The 22,513-nt window shown below is 39.8% G+C and overlaps 1 protein-coding gene across 1 annotated transcript in view; it reads left to right on the top strand.

Annotated features, from left to right (window-relative positions):
* The first annotated feature begins 2,891 nt into the window (after positions 1 to 2,891).
* mkxa (mohawk homeobox a) overlaps positions 2,892 to 22,513 on the top strand; it is a 33,523-nt gene continuing 13,901 nt past the window's right edge. Inside the window, exons 1-4 of the mRNA XM_059327165.1 lie at positions 2,892 to 3,262; positions 7,096 to 7,255; positions 10,739 to 10,892; positions 14,758 to 15,144. Coding sequence (XP_059183148.1) covers positions 3,087 to 3,262; positions 7,096 to 7,255; positions 10,739 to 10,892; positions 14,758 to 15,144 — 877 coding nt within the window. The 5' untranslated portion in view covers positions 2,892 to 3,086. The remainder of the gene's footprint in view (positions 3,263 to 7,095; positions 7,256 to 10,738; positions 10,893 to 14,757; positions 15,145 to 22,513) is intronic.

The raw sequence follows: 22,513 nt of genomic DNA, 5'->3' as shown, positions 1-22,513 counted from the left end.
TTCATAAGGTACCACACCATCCAGCAGATACTCATTGAACATTGATATTCGCTGGAAACTATTTGAATATTATTGGAAAATTGAACCTTGTAGCGCACTTTAAAACTCTAAAGATAGGTAGGCTAAATAGACTTACAGATGAGATGAGTCAGGGTGGAAATCGAGAGTCAAAGGGGTGGAGCTCCCCTAAAAGGCGTCCGATCAGAAACAGTGCAATGTCGCAACACGTCCTACGTAAATAATGATATTTTGAAAAATTAATTCAAAATCTTCAAAATTGAGGATGCACACCTTCGAGCCATGTGCAAGACACATACGAAATCTGAGGTCAGTCTGACTAACGGTCAGAGAGATATGCCCTAGACACACACACACACACACACACATACACACAGAGAGAGAGAGAGATGCCTCTTGCTTTATAGATGGATGAAAGGGTACCCTGCATTGTTTTTCCCCACTGGAAGGGCACCCTACACCCTACATACCCTTCATCATGTTTTATCTACCATACGGGCATCGAAAAGCACACTTTTGATGTGTTGTTGTTGTTGTTTTTCAAATGTTGGGCACCCACCCCCTGCTCCCTGAGTTCACCAGTGCACCTAAGGTCTCCTAAAAACCAACGGGGTTAAAATAAGACTAAAACACTAAACTCTGGACAATTAAGAACCAAGGTGTAATTTAGCAGTGAAGGAACATGATACAGTCTTTACAAGCATCCAAACAGGCTTACTGCACTGTAAAGTCTGCCTGCAGCAGACAGTTGGTAATAGGTTTAACTCAGTCTTCATGCACAGTGCAGGGGCTGTAAAAAATGTCACTTCCACCAAATCACTTTGTTTAAGTATTGAACGACTTTCCTCTAAATCCTTGGTTGTACAGGTTTGGCTCCCTCCCCACAATTTATCGCTTGAACACTGGCTGCATATGTTTCTGGACATTCTTTTTCTTGAACTTTCCTCTGCAAGGACAAATGGCGCCAAACTAAGGACGATGCAGACCTGGTGCAATGGAATTACTAGAGGTAAAGATTTTTTACTAAAGAAAAACTAATGGTCTTGTCTGTGTAATTGTTTGTGAACTGTTGTAATTGTTATTCGATGCCCATGTAGAGGGGTGGGGGTGGGAGGGTAAATTCAAAGGTTATGCTTTCAGAAGATATTCTCTGTTGTTTGTATTGATACATACATATACCTGTGAAAACCAATAAAAAATGAGTACAAAAAAAGAATGTGGTTCCTTGACTTGAAAATTATATATTTTTAAGAAAATGTAATCTTTTTTCCAGAGAACCCTGCAGCCAGCATCAGCTCTGTGAGGAGGAGAAGTTTCCCATGTCAGCTGGATACATTGGTTTCAAGAAAAGTAACATTTTTGACTAACTTTTTGCAGCGTGATGCCTCCCTCCCTCTCCCCCCGCTGCTGGCCTCGGCCCCAGAACCGGCCTAAACCATCCACAGTATGTTCGCAGGCTCGGGCTGTGTACTAGGAAACATGAGCAGGGTGACATATTCAGAGTCCCGGGCGGCGCGGCGCAGGCCGCTGGATAAAGCGGAGGAGGAGACGGCGGTCCGTGTGGTTTGAGCTCAGGATCTCAGGACGGGAACATGTGAGCAGGGAATGGGCGACTGGAAACAGGATTATTGTTCTACACAGCAGAGAGACGCAGGAGGGGCCCGGGACAGGTAACTGAGCGACACACACTGATGCTTATGCAGGCTCAGCTTTATAAAGGCACCCAGGATGTTAAAGGTTTGGAATGAGGGATGGAGTGAGGAATAAACGCATCAAAAGACAGTTTATCTAACTTTGAATGGACAGAGTTTACATGCTTTTTATTGTGTTATTAGTGCTTCGTGGCTTTAAATTGTATAAACTCCGAAATATAATACTTAATGTAGATTTTAATTCTAGTTTTATTATGTTTTTGTTGATTTTATCACTACCTGGTCCTGTAGAGTACATCTGTGGCAGCAGGGTGCAGAAGGCACCACATCACGGTGCGTCTTTGCCCGTGACAGAGCCAATATTCAGCCTCTACAGAGAAATGACAGAATAAAAGTAAAGAAAAAACACATTTGTGGAGCGTGCACGGCTGTTTGTTTTGCATTAAATAAGGGAGAGCACCAACCAAAATAAACCATTCAGGGTTTGTAGACCGCAGTGCAGAAGAGGCAGGGCAGAAATATTTAGGATGCTTCAGCTGGAATTCTAAAACACATAAAATTAAATTAAAAAAAAGGATAAAGTTTTTACAACCGAAACCACCGAGCCTGTACTGTAGATTTACTGTAGTAAATTATATGTTCTCCCTAGTTTTTTGGAGAAAATGAAGTGAAACTGTATTAAATAGAATTGAGTGGAATTTTGACACGTGTTCTTAGGAAAAAAAAACAGTTTCAAGCTGAGAATAAACAATCTTGTTAATGGGGTTTTTATTGCACGAGTAAAAAGTAAATTACTTCTATTACTATAATGGACCTGCTGTCTGCACTGAGGATCATTTTAAGCACCTTCACTTTTTATTCTTTGCTCCCTTTTGAGGTGCACACCTAACTAAGTGCAATTATTTAGAGTTTTTTAGGCTTTAAAGTAATCCTTTGTTATGGATTAGATTATCAGAGCTAAATGTTTACAAAGAGCGACCTTATAATGACGCATCACAACAGCGCAGTTACGCACGGTCCGCCTCAGCTCAAGAAGAGTCTGCAGGCTGGTTTATTCACTGTATTTGCATGAGCAGGCACATAGTGGAGGGCAACCTAATCACACACACCAGAGTGAAGGTGTCACATTAGAATTTCTCCTAGAAATGCGCTTTTTCCAGGAGAAATATTAGGTGCTTTTCTGGAGATGATTTTTGCTCATATTAAAGGATTTTTGCACCGACTAAATGTTATATTTGAGTTTAAAACTACATGGTAGTTTATTTTTAAGTCACCGCAGATTGCTTTTATAAGATATCCACACTCTTTCCACAGGAGAGACACGGGGACACTGTGACAAATCCGAGGAGATTTCTTTTTTTTTTTCCTTTTTAATTTTTGCGCATCAGAGAAATCGAGGGGAATATCTGGCCAAAGATGAACACCATCGTGTTTAACAAGCTGAGCAGCCAGGTCCTGTTTGAGGAGAAGGCGAAAGAGGTGGAAATGAGCAGCAGAAATTATCTAGAAGTGATCGACGGGCAACATCCAGACCTCCTCTCCAGCAACCAGACCATCAGAGACAACCAGGCCATCCGACACAGGCGGAGCGGGTATGTGGAGCTCTCTGTTAACGCTTGTGTGGCTTTTATTAACATGTGGATTAACTGGATGAGGAATACCTCTATTCCACTCAGCATAAATTAGAGAGTGGACAACAATGACGGTTCTGTTGTCTCTCCAACTTGTGCGCAAAGTTAAGACAAGCTCAGATAGGGCTTCTTGGGTCAAATTCCTATACAACTACACCGGTGATGTGCTTGATTTAGTTATAATACATAACTATTAATTCAATTTCGGATTGATAAAACCGTTTCTGTAGACGTGCGTAATTTGCGCATTTACGCACAAAAATCTGACATTTACGCTCGGATAAAACTCCCACATGGAAGCTCTTTTATAGGTCTAAAACTGTTACTGCTTATGCTTCACATCTCAAGACTCAAACACAACTTTAAATAATGCAGGCCATAACTTTTCTCACGTGGCTCTAATGCAACAGGATCTGATGGATCAAGGAATTAATATTTCCCAATCTGTTCCTAATTTAGGTGTTGATGTTCACAGCTAATCTTAAAATTAATAACTAGGTCAGCCGTGTTCGGTAGCGTGTCTTATAGAGGTCTCCGTCTGTTTCCAATAAATAAATTCGCCCTTCAACTCTCTGTGTGGTCTAGTCAATCACATAAGGACTGAATGTTTTTTTAAACATATATTTTATTTTGTTTTCTCCTTACATGACTGGGAGCAGGTGTAAGAAAACATCTTGTAATCCTGTTTGAATTATTTGCATGTTTATTGGGTACATGTGATAGCAGCAGTGACCTTCAGAAGCTTTCTTAAGGAGTAACTCTCAATAATAAGAAAGAATATTAGTGAACTTATGCGACTGTAAGGTGTCACCCTAAAGGGAAGCATCAGTGCTCGTGAGGAACTTTAAATTATTAAACAGAGGTGTGTGTTTGAACCAAAGTTCAGAACACGGAGTAAAATGTCCTTTCGGATGTTCATACTGATCTAGATTACAAGGAAAATATTTGTAGAACATGAACCTCAGGCAGACTTGAGGTTAGACTGAAATATGTTACATCTGCAGTCAGTGGAGCTTTTTGGTGAGATAAAGGGAGAAGCAGCGGAGCACAGCACCATACTGACATCTACAGGTTCAGAAAACCTGGAGGAAGGTGAGACTGAGTCCTCCACAGAGCAGGAGACCATCAGGCTGCTTTAGAGGGACTTCAATGAAAAATGTTAATTTACCTTTAGGGACTCTCGGGATCTGTATGCACCGATAAAGTATTTATAGTAATTTTATGGTATTTTGTGGTGTTTTATCTTGTATAATATCACCACAGAAGTCTTATAAGAGCAGTTCAGCTACATTTACTCAGTTACTGTACTCAAGGACAGTTTTTAAGCACTTTACTTGAGTATTTCATGCTATGTATACTTCTACTCCATTATATTTTGGAGACAAATATTGCACTTTGTACTCCACTACATTTATTTGATAGCCTCAGTTACTAGTACAGCCCAGCCAACTGTGGGATTTGGAATTTTTGAGACTGATTTAAGAGGGAAAAATTCATCGATTGCAGATGATAGTTTTTATGAGCATAATGAAAATAGACTTTTTTTAATGTGGACTATGCATGAATATGACTCTGCTGGCTGCTTTATAAAATAATATTTACCATTATTATACATTGTTAGAATTATACATGCATTGCATTGCATTGTCAACCACTTCTAGGAATGAAAACTGAGAAAATAAAAAAATGAACAGAAATTAAATTAATAGCTAATTAAACATCAGTCCGATATGTTCAGGATCAGTCAATTGCTGAGCATTTAAATAAAGAAAATACATTTAAAATAACTAACTAATTAACTAACAAACACCATACCAGTATGCCACTGATTAACCAATATTGGCTAATATTGAATCAGTCAACTGATATATCTGTCAGGCTCTAGTTACTACTTTCTTTCCAAATTTAGATTACTACAAAACAATAAAAATGTAATCAACTAATAAATGATGATATATTATCAAAGATAAATTACCTAGCAGTATATACATTAATCGAAATTAGCCCCACCTTTTACAGCGACAACATTAAAGTAATGCATCAATATTATACACCAGCAGGATTCTGAATGCACCATTCTGCAAGTATTTTTAATTTGGGTACTTGATATATATTTTCATGCCAATAGTTTTGTACTTGTAACTAGAGCCTAAACGATATATCTCTCACACGATGTTATCTGCCAATCACAGACATGTCAGTGTTTATGTCAGTAATCTGTATCAATCTCAAAAATCCCATATATATAAAATCCTTGTCCCACCACTGTATAAGAGCTGCCAAAGGCTGTTTTCACCTCTGAGTTTCTGATTTGGAACTATATATACATCTAATCTCTTATTTTAGACTCCTGCTGTGATGTTTTTATAGCATCCTGTGGACATGTGTCATGGTGTTTTCTGTAAAGGAAAACCAGAAGTATAATTTCAGTTTTTAGTCAGTCCCTTGTGTGATGGCTTGGCTGTGACTCGGCTACATTGTTCTTGATCCACTTCTCCTGAGTGTGAAATGTCAATCTGGCAACAAAAAAAAATGTGCGCCTGAGTGAAATGTTTTTGTTTGTTTCATTGCAACGTGTTGGCGGTTTGTGGGCAATGAAAAATAAACTACGAGTGGCCGTGTATCTCTCTCTCTCTCTGCTTCACTCTCTCTCTTTTGCTTTGTCTCTATGTCTCTCTCTTTTAATCCCACCTCTCTCAGTTTAATTGCAGTGCTTTGGGTGAGAAAATTGCACACTGTATGGAGTGTTCACTTTATGTGTCATGGCTAACGAATTCAGACAACATGCTGGACTCCACTTGCAGTTGCACAACATTGTTTGGTTCACTTGGATAAACAACATAATCCTGTTTCTCTTTTATGGCTTTCAAACCACATTTCTATTTAATTTGTGAAAGGAGAAATTAAAATCTCGACTGTTTACCAACATTTAATCCTGATATAATGAACACATGATGTTACTGATCAATGCAGAATGTCAAATCATGTAAAAAAACAGATTATTTTTGTTGGCAGATTATACATTTAAAAAGTCATCTATAAAAAAATTAAAAATGCTGGACAGAGAAGATCAAACAATTCACAAAATACATGCATTATCTAGGCCAGTGGTTCTCAAATGGGGGTATGCGTACCCCTGGGGGTACGTGAAGGCACTCCAGGGGGTACATGAGATTTTAAATATACATTTAAAAAGTAGCATCCATGCAGAAATCCTTTAAAAATAATTATTTAATAAATATTTTAGGAATATATGAGTATAAGTTCATAAAATTAATTTTATATTCAGCAGGCTATTCAATTTCCTGATCCTAAAAACCCAGAGTGTCCCCCATACCAGGATGGTTGGACCCAACCTGTCATATGCCACCTGGCATCACCTGTCAATCACTTGAAAACTCAAAGATGGAGTCGTGGTTGAAGCGTAGCAGTTATAGTTTTAAATGGTTATATGCTCACTGTTTTTACTACATTAGTTTGAATCACTACATTTTAGTGATGAGAAATATTTGCAATAAGTTTAGTCATGAATTATTAACATTTAAAATGTTTTTTAAATGAGTTTAATAAATAAGTTTAATAAATCAGACTCTGATGGCACAGAACTCTGTTTTTAAGGCTTTTTTTTTTCAACCAAAAATGCTTTGCCCTGGTTAGGGGGTACTTGGCTGAAAAAATATTTCACAGGGGGAACATCACTGAAAAAAGGTTGAGAACCACTGCTCTAGGTTTTCTGTGTGCACTTCTATAATATCTTGTAATAATCTGACATTGTTCTGCCTGCTCCTCCACAGGGGTCGTCCCAGCGGCGGGAAAGTGCGACACAAGCGCCAGGCCCTGCAGGACATGGCGCGGCCGCTCAAGCAGTGGCTCTACAAGCACAGAGACAACCCCTACCCCACCAAGACGGAGAAAATCCTGCTGGCCCTCGGCTCACAAATGACCCTGGTGCAGGTGAGTCTACTTTTTGCTCTTTACCACTTGCTTATAAGCTGATACAGAAAGAGGAGAAAAGCGAAGTATTTCTTTTACATTCATGTGAGTGATCAATAAGGGAACATTTGAATTCTGTGTTTGAGTTTCAGTCTAATCTGATCTGAAGCTGGATATGAAACTTGCATTTGGAATGATAAGGCTGTGAGTAGAAAGTGTTTTCACATCTTGAGCTGTTTATTTTACAGCTCTCGTGCAGCGCTGCTTAATGTTATTTCTACTTTCTTCCAAATGCTTCAGTTAGCATTAGGCATGGTTGGATGATATATTGTTCCAGAAATAAAATATTAATATTGTTGTCATTTTAGGACCACTGATGTATGTTCAGTATGTTCAGTTGTAGTTATGTGCATATGTTGATGTTAGTACCGTGTGTTCATTATCAGTCAATTGCAGACGAATTAAATAATAAAGAATAATAATAAATAAAGAATCAAATAATCAAATAAAAAATAAATAAATAGCACAATGGCACCATCTCAAATTCACCCATGCATTGTTTTCTGCATTATATATATATCATATTAACAATATACAACATATACGTTGAGACCAATGGATATACCTTTTTACAGGTCAATATTAACCAATAATAAAGGTTTTCAAAGATTGGGAAACTTAATTTGTTGAGACTATTCAGACATTGGAATTAGAATTTGAAAAAGAAAGTGATACACAGTCGCCCATAAAGTTAGAATAAAATATTTTTTTTACCTCTTTCCATGAAGTGATTGTGACAGTGTGATTTATTAATGACAGAAAAAGTGTATTATCTTCTTAAAAAGGTACTCCTGTTGTTATACAGTATTTATATTCACTTAAATAAACGGTTTCAATAAAACTACTTGTGACATGTCGTTTTAAACTTTGACTGAACATTTGCTCTCACTTTGTGATAAAAAAATATATATATTGGGATATGACTTTTGGTCCATATCGCCCAGCCCTAGGTGTAGTGTACTGTAGTTATTAATGCAGCTTTCTTATATGCTATTGCACCCTCTACTGATAATACAAGAGTACAGTGGACGACCTGACTTTAGCATCTGACAAGCTGCCCACTGAGAGGAAAACCCAGTGGTGAATATGAGTGTGTTTTGTGTCTGGCACTTGCAGCTGTGTATGTACAGTATCATCTGGCTGACAAGGTCACTGATACGGCCTCACAAAGTCTGCGGCGGCTTTTTCGGGCCGCCGGCCACGATGCTTAATCTGGTTCTCATTTTGGGAGCCTGATGGAGCTGTTTGTTTTGGTGAGGGCGAGCAGAGTGCAGAGGAATGCTTTGTATTGGACACCGGGATGCTGTGCTGCGAACACACACACACTCACACACGCAAAGCTGACACCCAAATACCAGCAGTGGTGTCAGAGGTCAGTGGGTGAGGGTGATGACAGGGAGGGAATTATTTTCACCACATTTTCCAACATGAAGGAGGTTCTTCTTCTTCTGTAGGTACATTAATTGCATTGTTTTTATCATCTTTTGATTTTCTGTTAATTATATCTATTTTGCAGAGACAGTGAGTCTACTAATTGACATATCAGGCTTGTTATTTTGGTTTCTAATATGTTTACATGCTTTATTGTTCAAAAAACACTATTTTTTTCCCATATTGTCTGTCTGAATATACTTGATAAAAGCAACATTTCAGCACCTGTCTCTTTAAGCTCCCGTCCCGAAAAAGTCAAGTCTGCTCTGATTGGCTAGCTCTACACCATCATTGCAGCCGGGGAATGATTGTAACAGAACTGTAGCAGCACTTTCTACCTATATAGTATAACAGCGTAGTTGTGATATCACCTTACAGAAATTCTCTATGAATTGAGAGCTTGAACACTTGACAGAAAGGGTTAATATAGGTGTATTCAGACTCACAGTATGAGAAAAAAAATGTGTTGTTTTTTTTCACTTTAAAGCATTTAAACATGGTCTTGTAGGGACCCAAAATACAATTTTGAATCTGAAAATGAGCATGATACATCCCCTTTAAATCATTTATCCAGTAAAATGTTAATATTCTGTTTCTCAAATGGAAAAATATGCTAAAAATATCAAATATGCAAACATAAATGGCATAAAAATCTGAAAAAATGTTGTGGTTTTGGACTAATGATCTGACAAAACAAGCATTTTAAACACATTACCTTCAGTTCTGAGAACATGATGAGTGTTTTTAAAGATTAAACAGTTAATGGGTTCCAGGAAAAAATCATCAACAAATGCTTCAATATGAAAATAATTGTTAGTTGTAGCCCACAGTGGCATTCTTGTCTTTGCCCATCCATTCACTGAGCCTACGAACTACCCAGTTCTTCCACTGTTTAGTCCAAACAAACCATCGCTGCCAGTAATGTAGAACGCATCACTTCCTGTGCATTTTCCCCTGGAAACACCCACCTGGCACCAGGTGTTTAAAACAACTAAATCTGTCATGTTTTAGCAAAACAGCCCCTCTTTTCCATCTAAATGTTGTAAATTATGCCTTTAAAGTTAAACAGACGCCGGTTCCATCTCTCCATCATGTTGAAATGCCTGCATGCCGTCTCCTCTACGGTACACACAGTACAGACAGGCCACGCATGAAGGAGCCTGCTTTGGCTGCTGGGTTCCCCCTTTTTTTAATCTCTCTGGGTGTCATCTGAGCAGGCGTGCCATCCCTTCTCTCTTCTCTCACCCCATTGACAGCCATCTTTCCTCCAGTCCTCATTAGCGAGCCGTCCCACGCCTCACCTCGCCTCCCCTCCAGGCCAAGCCACATGTACTAGATGCCGCCTTTCCCCCTGGAGTGCCACAGCGCTGGGCTCGAGACAAAGGGATGTGGGATGGTCTTAGTTAACGAGAAACACGATACTGGAAGAGGGGATCAGAAAAATAAGTACTCTAGCATAAGGCCCCTGTCCCAGCCCCTTCATAAGCCGCTTGAAGTCTATTGAGCATGAAAAGTTATTCTAGTATAACATCTAATGGTCTCCCTTCCCAGTGAAAGGAAGAGCGCCGGCTCAAGTGTCTCTTTTATTGCATCTTGAAGACAGTGTTGGAAAAAATGTATTATTGCAGGGCGGCAGTGCGATTCCAGAATAAGCACGGGGACGTAGATCTCGGTCGGAACATTTGTTAATGAAACGTTGCGTTCGCTGGCCGTCGGGCGTTTGGAGGGTGTTAAATGTTTCTGCATGGCGTTGATACAGAAAAGATGCATGCTGGGGTGTCTCTCTGGAGCGTCTGGGATGTTTCTTAAAGCTGTTCTGCAACCCGACTCTGGTTCTGTCTTTTGCCTCTCGCTTTTTCTGAATGAGACTGATGGCAGGCAGAGAGCAGAGGTTTTTACAGTCAAGTCTTTGTTTTGCTATGGATGTGGAGGTGTTTGGAATCCAAACAATAACATATGTTTCTATTTGCTGTGTCGTCCAACTTCCTTTCTATTTCTCTTTCTTTCTCTCAGGTCTCCAACTGGTTTGCTAATGCCAGGAGGCGACTGAAGAACACGGTGAGGCAGCCAGACCTGAGCTGGGCACTCCGGATCAAACTCTACAACAAATATGTCCAGGGCAACGCCGAGAGGCTGAGCGTCAGCAGCGAGGACAGCTGCTCAGACGGTACGCCAGCACTTTCTTCTCTCTTCCAGCTTCCAAATTAAATCAGGAGAATTCTCACACCGCCCGTATCGCGGCTTGACTACTAACTGCCCTCTGGCCCCAGACCCTCACTGGCTCAGAGGCCCCAGGTTCACTATAAAATACAGGGCGAGTGCGTCGTTTCACTAAGTGCACATTTTTTTGGAGCTATAGGAGACAAGGAGGGCTCTTGTGCTCCTGATCCAGTCTAAATTTAAAAATCTGAGACCCTGCTGCACACATTTTGACCATTCGTCTAGTATCTTTTGAGTCCTCCAGCTTTCTGTCTTTTAAATTATTGCACTAGCCCTTTAAAGGGAGCATTTTTCATCAGTTTCTTACCTCATGTTACCTTGATTCTCATTGTTTTCTGCATGCCTCCACAGTGAACAAAGAACCTGATAATGATTAACGGCAACAAAACTATATCAAAACATCCATCCACTGGTCTGGATTCACAGCATGACATGGCAATGCAGGAAGTGTTTCAAATAGGAAGGTTTTTAGCAAAAACATGTGTTTGGAAGTCGTGAGCATACAACAAAAACAATAAATGAGATGTTTACTTCAATACATCAAGTAGTGAATCTGTTTCAGATTCTCTGTTCAACATTGAGGCATGTGAGAAAAATAGTTTTCATAGAGGCCTAATAGTTAATTTAGCAATGCACATGACCTTTTATTACTTCCTCTAAAAATACATCACAACAACAGTGTTAGTCACCTGATCTATTCACTGACCCTCGACCTCTTAAGTTGCTTGCTAGGAAGTTTGAGGTAATTCTTTAGTCCTCTTCTGCTGAAACTTAAGGTAAATGAAAGCAAACGCTGCATTAAAGGGACAGTTCACCCAAAAATATATGTTTTCTTCTCTTACGTGCCATGTTATTTATCAATCTAGATAGTTTTGATGCAAAATGTTGGATATATCGGCTGGAGATATGTCTGTTTGATTGTTTTTATCAGTTCTTGAGTGCTTAAAAAGAACTAAATTCCTCTGTAACAAATGGTATCAACATAAAAATGGCTGAAACAACTTATGAGACATAATTGAGCACGGGAATAGTCATCATATACAGTATACTTAAATCCTAATCTTCTAACATCTGGATTGGCACCTCACCAAAACACAATGTTTATTGCAGATTTATGGCAAAGAAAAAGTTGCTTCATCTCAAATTAATCTTCTGGTTCCCAGCTTTCTGATGATGTAAACCACTTCTATGTTGCATCTACTGTTGACCTGCTATCTCCCCCTGATCCTCCCTAAAAAAAGACAAATTTGCATGTATGGTGGGTCTCTAAGGGTTAATTATTATTGAAAGTTTGGGGTAATTCTTTAGTTCTGTTATATCTCTATATATCTTTTAATCATCTCCATCTGAACCAGAATCATTTCATTTGTTTGATTGGCAGGATTTAACGTAGCTACACATTTCAGAAGCATGGTGGAAATGCTTTCCATTCGTGTAAATGCTCCATCCATCAAAGTGATTAATGATATCACATGAAAATGGACTTGAGTTATAAGGACACATCCCCTGGTGTGAACCTGATGCTCTTTGTACACAGTGACCGGGAAAATCTCCTTACATCATTCTTTATGTGCCCCCTAAATTTCAAATCTAACATTATGACATGAAGGGAAGCCAAATGGCCGGACCTAAAGCGAGCTGATGCTATGCAGAGCCATGTTCTGGGTGTATATAAATGGCGAGTGTGCGACCCAGCCGAGAGACGCCGAGGCCGGCGGGCTGCGACACGCTGTCATTAAGACACCCCGCTGAGCCAACCTCTGTCTCCCAGCCTACAATTGAAAATGAGTAGCTCCGTGTATTTACAGCAACTGCCTCTTTCTACTCGCTGACAGCACTGAAAACATGGTCGGGACACAGAAAAAAAATATAAAACATACATGCTCATGCAGTGAGAGAATGAAGAGAAAGGAAGAGCGCTGTGGTGTCAGTGATCTCTAATTAAATTTTTGAGGAGGAGAGGCTGAGCGTGTGGCTGGAACAGGAATGTGTGCATGGTGTTTGCATTGTGTCCGCCACAGGCCACTGTACCACCGGAGGCTCTGTATATCTCCCTGACTCTTCTCCCTGTCACATTATGGTTATGAAGCTATCCGCAGCCTGCTCCCACTTCTGACCCATGCACTAAAAAGCCCTCCATTATGTTTTTAAGCCTATGCTTTTGTTCCAGAGGCTATTTATGGGGCCAGACCTGACCCCACTGATTTGGCGTACATTCCTCTTACTGTCCTGAAATGGTCCAACTTGTTTTGTAGCAACTCCAGGAGAGAAAATGTTGTTTTGTGCATGGGGTCGGTGCGGACGCGCTGTCATGTCCGTGTTAAAGTGTTTAAAAACGTGGCAGGATTAAAGATAAGAGGACACTATTATGGGATTAGATTTATTATTACTTGTGTGGTTTCAGAGATGCTGAAGCACTCGCTGAAATCTACCTCAGACTGCACAGGAGAAGGAGAGCCTGCTACCTCCATGTGTTTCTGATATGTGGGAGCTATAATTTTAATTTGGCCCAGACTGAATCAAAAGTCCAACCTGCCCAAATTACAAAATTACAGTCTTGGCAGGGACAGTATCTCCAGTGAACTTCTCCCTGATTTCCCTCCTGCCAGAGGATATCTGGTTTTTCAGCACGGTGTTTTATCTTCCTCCCCCCGTTTCTTTCATCAGGTGGAGACCCTTGCTTTAATTCAATCTCTTCGTCCGCAGTGCGCCCTGGAAATTATTTATTTCTGCAGGGGAATAGAGGGGCAATGTGGTCTTGATGGAGAGGAAATAGGCTACCATCCGTTATGGTTTGGTAATGCGTCTTAAATCTCGGCTGGGCTTTCTGCTCTTGAGGCGGTGCCAACAGGAGGGCAGGAGCGCCAGGTTGAAATCTCCCTGCCCTGGAATTTAGATTCAAGATTAGCTCAGAATAACCAGACTGTGAGTCAGTGGGGACGAACATGCAACGCACAGAAGTTAGTTAGATTTAAACTGGAGACACATTTGAAAATGTGTGTGATTGCAATGTGCACAGATGCTGATTGGATGACTTCATAGTTATTTGAGAACTGGTTTACCATAATGTACTGGCAGTGCACGATAATGAGCATTTTAAAAATATATAAAGCATATGCAGCATTGGTGCTGTTTTACAAATACAATGGGTGTCAATGGCCTCTATTTGCTTTATTGTGTTACTTAACTAATTAACTGTACATATCATTATGAGCTTATGGACAGTTAATCAGTGCAATAATGAGCATTTTAAAACTTTTATAGAGTTTGGACTATATACACATGCTGTGTTTTAAATACAATGGAGGTGAATGGGCTCCCATTGGCTTCCATAATAGATAAACTGTACATGTCATTATTATGATCTTATGGAGAGTTAATCAATGTGCAATTGACAAATGCACACTTTACAATTTGAATGGAATTTGTACTTTATATATAGGTGATAATATAAATAAAGTTGTTGTCAATACAAACTGCTTTTAACTATTAAGAAAATACAGTTATCAATAACAAAAATATCCCTGTCTTAAAAGAGTTGCACATCACTTGACATATACATGCAAATCAAATGTTTTTTAAACATCTTGAATTTCAGGAATAGCTCACTAAGCATGTACATTTTATGAAAACACATATTGATATAATATTATGTGGACAAAAAAAGGCACAGAAGGATAAAAGTAGGAAAATACATGCAAGAAAAGAAAGTGTGAATGAGTAAAATTTGTTTTAAAAAATGCTCTTTGCTTTGGCAAATGTGTTTCTCTATTGCATCTAAATGATTCCTTTTTTTCCCCTTGATGGTGCAGACGGGGACAACCCTCAGAGGACACAGAGCGGCCCCGAGGAGCTCAACAAGCCCATGTACCAGAGTGTGATCAAGAAGGAGGGCTCCTCCATGGTGGGCATGGCCATGGGTATGGGAATGGGAATGGGTATGGGTATGAGCATGAGCATGGGAGCGGGGCTGCGCTCGGCCGCCTCACTGGCCGAGGACTACGTGTCTCCACCCAAGTACAAGAGCAGCCTGCTGCACCGCTACCTGAACGACTCGCTGCGCCACGTCATGGTGGCCAACGCCGTCATGGACGCTCGCAAGAGGAACCACTCCGGCTCCTTCAGCTCCAACGAGTACGACGACGAGCTGCTCTCACCGTCCTCCTCTGAGGCTGAGGCGAACTTTGTTTATCGGGCTGGTAAGGAGCCACATTTCTTGCATTCTTTCCCTTCAAGAGTCTCCCTCGCACACACGACATCCTTCACTTTTGTTCTTTTTTCGTCCCCTCCATCTGCACATTTTGTTTTAATTCCCGCAGCTGGTCCATTATTTCCAACTGTCGACCTCTGTCTGTATCACACTGCTTCTGCCTGCTGCTTCCTTCCACCTCTCTACATTTGATATGGTGGTGCCGAATATGACTACTGAAAGGGAGATGCAGAGAAGACTTTAAAAATAACTGTTGTATTAGATTAAAGGGAGGCCCACACTGCAAAACAGGGGTGTCTTAAAACAAGATAAAGACACTAAATCTGAGGGAAATGATCTTGGTGATTTCTGAAATCAAGATTATTATATCTAGAAATAAGCAAGTTGAATGCTTAAAATAAGAAATTAACTCTTAAAACAAGATAAATTAAAGCTGAGCAGAGTGCACTGACAATTATTTGTTTCTTACCAAGATAGAAAAAAACTTTTCAGCTTTGGCTGACTTTAGAGGAAGCAAAGAGCAAAAGCAAAAGGGGCATTTTCCCCTACCTCACCTCAGAAAGTAAACAGTGAAACAGTCCGCAGACCTGCAGGTGCCTCAGAGTCTTTTTACCCAGAGCAAGGAAGGTCTTCTAGAGAGAAAGGAAAAGCTGCACTGCAAAAAAGGTGTGTCTAAAAACAAGATAAAAACACTAAATCTTGTTAATTTACAAGACAATTGTTTACAGTGTAATTTATCTTGTTTTAAAAGTTAATTCCTTATTTTAAGCGTTTTCCCTCAGATTTAGTGTTTTTATCTTGTTTTTAGACACCCCCTTTTTGCAGTGTGCTGAAAGGGAGATGCAGAGAAGACTTTAAAAATAGCTGTTGTGTTAGATTAAAGGGAGGCCCAGTGTGTCCAACATATCACACATTCACATCCACAGCAGAGCAGCACATGTACTGTCACTTCACACTCTCACACAAGAACACTGGCTGTCTGTCACTTGCTTCAGCCGAGCAGAGAAGGAATTCCCCCCAGCCAGCTCCTCTGACCAGGCTTTAGCAGGCCAGACACAACAAGGCCATGTGGAACATGCTCACTTTCAGACTACTGTTTGGCATTCCTTTGATCCTGCCATGAGGTCCCGCTGAGAGAGCAGGGGCAAGGCAAACGGGCTGTGTGCTAGTGCGTGTCGGCAGAAAAAAACGTAAAAACATACATTTCTTTTTTTGGACAAAGTGAAAAAGAAAAGTAAAAGAGAAAAAAAAGTTAGGTCATGGTAAATAAAGTCAAATCTCTTAATATAGGTCACTTGTCGTTTACTTTACTGCTCTTCTCGTGTTCGGCCTCATATTACTCGATTTCTGTCATTAATTTTTCTGCAGAATGAAAAACACATTCCTGAGAGATAAAGCCAGATGAAGTTTTTCTTTGGTTTAGTCAAAGCTACAGCTTTATTGTCCCCTTTTGCTGAGATGTGTGTTTTTGCACAATATGTTCTGCTTCTGGGTTTTCACACCTATTGGAAGGAAATCCTTAAAAATATGCCGCCTTACGGACCTTATTACCAACACATGTTTTTATTTAGGGAATCTTTGTTGCAGAGCAGTTCATTTTAAGCTAGACTGCAAATCTTTCAACTAACTTCAGGGTAAAGAAAAATATGGCACAACTTGAAAGAATAATGTAGACAGGTATAAATGGATATAATCACTGTAAAATACATAAGCATTTAATAAAACAAATGTATCGATTATCATTAATGTAATGTTAATATGTTTTATTTAAGGATGCAAGACAGAGATTTTTTCAGCTGATCACAATAATTACCTGCTTCTCATTGTGGATACCAGTAACATAACTGATAATATCACATTTTTGTCTTTCATAACATGTAGTTTATGTACACCTGAAAGTAAGAAAGGCTAGGATGTAGTTAGTGAGGATGGATCATTTAATCTTCCATAACTCTGATCTAATCAAATATAACTCACTATTGTTAACACAACAAAAACAAGCAAAAGTTTTGACTCTTTAAATTTCATTTTATTCTTTCAAGTAAAGCATATATATTTAAAAAAAAAATCACAATAACAACTACTTTTACTTTCATAGAGCATTTTGATGAGAAGAATTAAATGCAAACCAGACATCAGACGTCAATGTTATAAATATTCAATATGTGTTTATTGGCAGATTTTATCTCTTATCTATCATCTTAATCTGTTTATTCTGCACTGCTGCAATTCAGAGCAGCACTCTATTCAAAGATTTGCACATTTTAGACTTAATCACTTCATCCCTATCTAGATAATAATTCCCCTTTCAAATAAACTTATAATTTCTATTATTTTTATGTTTAAATTAGTATATATATCCAAAGCAGACTGTGGTAAGTGCAATTACTGCTTGGTTTTAAGTTGGATTTTGTGGTTTTTATGTCATTATTTCTCTGAAATAAAGCAAAATTGAAATCTAAAACTTTGTCGCAAGATAAAACAGACATTTAACCAAAAATGTAGTTACTGCATGCAGTTAGGCTTTGTAGGGCAGTATAGTAGTTCCAAATGACAATACTTGGTAAATATACTTCCCCCACTAGAAACTTGTTATGTGTCTTGTTTGTAACACAGTTGTTGTTTTTGCAGGAAAACGTGTGTTTTTTAAGTTAAACCAGCTTTAAATGTTTTACAGTGATGTAATTGCAGCTCATATTGTCTAACTGTGAATGTAGTGTCAGGACCTTGCTAATCACACAACTCTTTCACAACGCTTCAGCTCGCAACTCGTCTAAGCTGTGAACAATCAAGGTCAGATCTGTCCAAGTTCTTCTTCAGCTCAGAACACTGGCTCTTTGTTCAGGCAGACTTCGCAACCAATAGTGCTGTTTTCACTTTCTATTGAGCACCGACAGGACGGGGAGGGGTGGATGTGAAGGTGTAGGTGATGGAGTGACGGAGGACGGGGGCTTTGTGCGGGGAAGAGCAGATTTTATTGTGTTTCATTCAAAGCTCCTCTTCTGGACAAATGTGTTTCATATTATGTGAGCGTGAAGGAGGGCGGGGGTGTGTGTGGGGTTTGGATGAAATGCATCAAGGGCTGCGACGGTTACAATCCTCCTGATCGAAAAACTTGAAACCCTGTGACCTGAACGAACATCAGGCCTTTTTCACATCGAGGCACCTGCTGGGAGTCACAGATGGGGAAAGAAAGAAAGAGATGGATAGACCAAGTGAGACTTATAACTCCCTCTCTACCACATTTTAATAAGAGAAATCCCAAAAAAGGATTAATTCACCTGGCTGGCCTGCTGTTTTTAATAGAGAGTAACTATTTTATCTCTATGGTTAATATAATTTCTTGGCGCTGACGTGTCCCTCTTGGATTTCTCGGGCTCTGGCACTTTAACAGAAGTGTTACTCTGTTACATGCAAGAGAAGCTTTTGAATCCACACATGGAAAGTTCTCCGAGGCGGTGTTGACTCATGGGATCGAACACCTGCTGGGGCCCTCCGATCCCATCGCCCAGTTGAACAAACGCAACAAAGAAAAGTCGAGAAAATGAAATTTTAATTCCACATCTGATCTCGCCGACGCAGACAGAGCAAATGAAAGAGGGAGGCAGAGAGAGAAATAATTTTAAGCTCGGGTTTGCATCATTTCCTCTGTAGTTTTTTCTCCTGTGGCTGCACATTCCAGATATTTTTGTAGTGAACGCATTCCTCTTTTACAAATAGTTTTATTGTGTTTTTATAATAGGAGAAAAATGTTTCCGTGAGTAGCAGATTTCACATTAATCTGTACTTTTATCAGTAAAACGGAGAAAAACAAGACGGAATAAATCAGATTTAAGCTCTGTCCCCCGCACTTTTGACAAAGACAAAACGTCCAGTAATTTTCAGTCAGTAGGGAGGAAAAGAATTTGAACTTGAAAGAAAGAGCTCAAACAGTGTCTCTTGGCACATTCTTTCGACGGATCCCTGCCTGTAAAATGATTGGGATTGGTCAAAGCAAAAGTGGCGTGCCTGGCAACCATCATCCCATTGGCTAAAAGTCCATTAATGGGCCAGTTGGCCATTGTGGCCGCAGCCTGAGCCCACAGTGTTATCTGTGACTACAGAGGGCAGTCAGACGTGGCAGGAGATGGAGAGTGTAGATTTACCCCAATGGAAAACTACACTTCTGCAGGCTTGAAAGGACTCACACACACACACACACACATACGCACACATGCACACACTCATGTACCATTCACAGGCCTCATACAAGCACATGCACACACACACATCCAGTACAAACACCCACATGCACACACACCTACAGTCCAGAGCCTGTGGGGAATTTCATTGAACACAAGGAGCAGTAGAATTCCATCACACATGCCAGGGGTTTCATGCCAAATTACCCTTTAATGGGATATTAAATGGCAGGAATCTGGCTCAATGTTTTTCTTCTTGCTCCGTACCAGATTTCGCCCCGTCCGATATCATATAGATCATTATACGCCAAATAACTTCCAGCGTTTCTGCGGACGGAGACTGAGAGATCTCGGTCAGACATTTTACACGAGGTTGACACTGGTACATTTACTCAGGTTCTCTCCTTTATGGACTCTGGTTACAGCTGAGTGCAGTAGCCTGATGGTGAGTGCTCAATGCTTGCCAATTCTTCTATTGATGTGGAAAAGTACAGATAGCCACAAGCTAGTCCAGGGCCACCAGTAACTTTCCAATAATTTGATTTTTCTGTGCTTCTTTCAAAAGTGCATGTATTTATAACTGTATTTTTCTGAATCTACTGCATTTACTGTAAACGAAGTAGATGTAACCACCGTGACATCACCCACATTTGTGGACTATGGTTTTGCCTCCAGTTTGGTATTTTGGCCGTCAATTCTTTCTTGGTTTCTTGGAGCTAAAAGTGACCAGATGAGGATAAGGAGTGCTAGCTCGCTAGCTTGGTTGCAAGGTGCATCTGGAATTCAAAATCAACAGCGGACTTATTAGATTTAGTTCTAGTACAACTGAAAGCTGAACATGATATTTTCAGGCGACCAAAATGTTAACATTCATGAACAGGAAGCACTGTGAATGGGTCAAAGTTTCTTCTGAAGATGAAAACACGAGTTGTGACTTTACAAGAAAGACATGCCCTAAAGCATAGCTGCTTATCATCTATTTTACTCTGAATGGGACCAGACATCATGAATGATAAATTACCACCATGCTGTATTGAGAAGTGATGAAACTAGCAATTGAGACCATTCATTAATTTTGAAAATGTTGAGGTTATCAAACAAGAGAGAAGTATGGTCATTTTCTCATAGACTTCTATACAATTGGCTTTCTTTTTGCCCCCAATGAAGTCCCCTTTGCTGGCCATTTGAAACAATGCAGATTTAAGGTACTTTCACATTGGCTTCACTTTTCAGATCTACAAATATCCCATTTGTCCACAACCATGCTAGTGACTAAATGCTGTTGTTGCCCAACTAAAATTATCACAATTAAAATGCCAACATACTTATATTTAGCTGACAATGTTAAGTTTTTGTAGTTCTACCACATTGAGTCTGACTCCAAATGCTCCAGACAACATTTTGGCTTTGTTTTGGCAGTAGGAAGCAGTGGAGACATGTTGTCCATCTTTATACAGTCTGGTTCAAACTGCCAAAATGGCCTGATTTCTTATTTTTTTGTCTGTTGCTACTGTTTATTGCGTTCTGCATCGACCAACATCTAAATTCGAGATTCATGGCCATACAAAGTAGCAGTCATCTTTATTGTAGAGCATTAAAATGACTTATTTCTAAGTCATGGGCTGTTCAACACACAGTTTTCTTAGAAATGCGTTCAATGAAAACAGCAGTGTTTGACGGCGGTCGCTGGGATCCTCGGGGCCTTTTTAGAATTAGGTCACAGTGAGTGCCAGACAGTTATTGAATCCTGGAGAGTTCAGTGGCACTTAAGGAGCTCTGGAATCGTCCAGGTGAATGGAAGAAAAGTCATCTTAATGTGGAAAAAAAAGAATGTTTGGATTTCTTGTCTTGAAGTAGAGAGGTAGAAAGATGTGATGGTTGTTCAAGATAAAAAAAGATTTCGATCATGCCTGTTTTCATATTCTTGACTAACAAGATACTTAAATGGATTTCCTTTACCGTTAATGTCTCTCTTGTTTCCTCTCCAAAGAGGAACCCAACTGTGATGATTTATACAGCAGAGTTGTTGAGGGATGGTGGCTGTTGTGTCTGATTTAAGACTCTGATGTGATGTTTGCTGACTGATGAACGGCGGCATAATTTACTGTGAACCACAACGCAACAGGAAAGACAATGCACGATGACAATGAGCCCCTCCCAGACGGTGATGGATGAGGACTCCTCATCTTAGGAATCCACAAATGTGGATAGACTGGCTATGATTTGCTCTTTCCACAGCTTCATAGGAAAGGAGAAAGGGAAGACAGAGAGAGGAGGGGGGGTGGGGATGTTGTTCCAAGACTGCAGCTTTCGCCAAGACTCATTGAGCTCAGGTTGAGCTATAGGAATCAGTGTGGAAGGGATGAGAGGAGGGGGAGGGGGGGGAGGCACTTGTTCCATCCAGATCTAGAGTTGAGTTTCTCCAGCAGTGGCCTGTTGGGAGCAGAAAGACAGCATGGTGGCAGTGACTAAGAGACTCAGAAATCGTGGTTGGAAGAAATTACAGTGTGCATGCGAGGGTATGTTGTTGTATTTCTTCTCACAGTGATAGGAAGAAGAGGGGAATCTGGGAGAGTGAGGACAGTTGACCTGGCCTCACTTTATTAAAGGGCTGTTTGGGGAATAGGACTAATGGTTATGTATGTATAGTTAAAGCAACAATAAAACTGTGGGGATTCACATATTTCATATTTTGGTCATACGTCTGGCCTGATATCTAGTGGTGTCAGGTCAAATAGACAGCTTTCCTTTGAATATCCACTCAACAGCAATGTCCCAGTAAGCTCCAGACCTCACTGCCAACTGGTTCTCAAGGGAGAAAACTTATTAAAATTATAATTATAATATTGTATTCTTAATTAGATGTATATTTCTTAATGAAGTCATTAGTTTTATGCTATGTTGCTGTGCAGGTTTGCAGATTAATTTCAAACTTGAAATAAACCATGAATGACAAAGTAACAAGTATAACAAGTTTTTTGTTTCTTTTACCTTTGTCAATTCTGTATTTTATTGCACTTTATGCACTTTTATGTGAAGCACTTTGGTGCGGCTTAGCCGTCTGTAAATGCGCTATAGAAATACATTTTAACTTGACTTGACTTGAGTTGAATACATTTTTATTTTTTATTTTATATTTTTTATTACATTTCATATTTCTTCCATTTTGTTTAATGT

Source organism: Centropristis striata, chromosome 23 (genome assembly GCF_030273125.1).
Source record: "Centropristis striata isolate RG_2023a ecotype Rhode Island chromosome 23, C.striata_1.0, whole genome shotgun sequence".
NCBI classification, from domain to species: domain Eukaryota; kingdom Metazoa; phylum Chordata; class Actinopteri; order Perciformes; family Serranidae; genus Centropristis; species Centropristis striata.
This window is presented reverse-complemented; position numbering and strand designations above follow the sequence as displayed.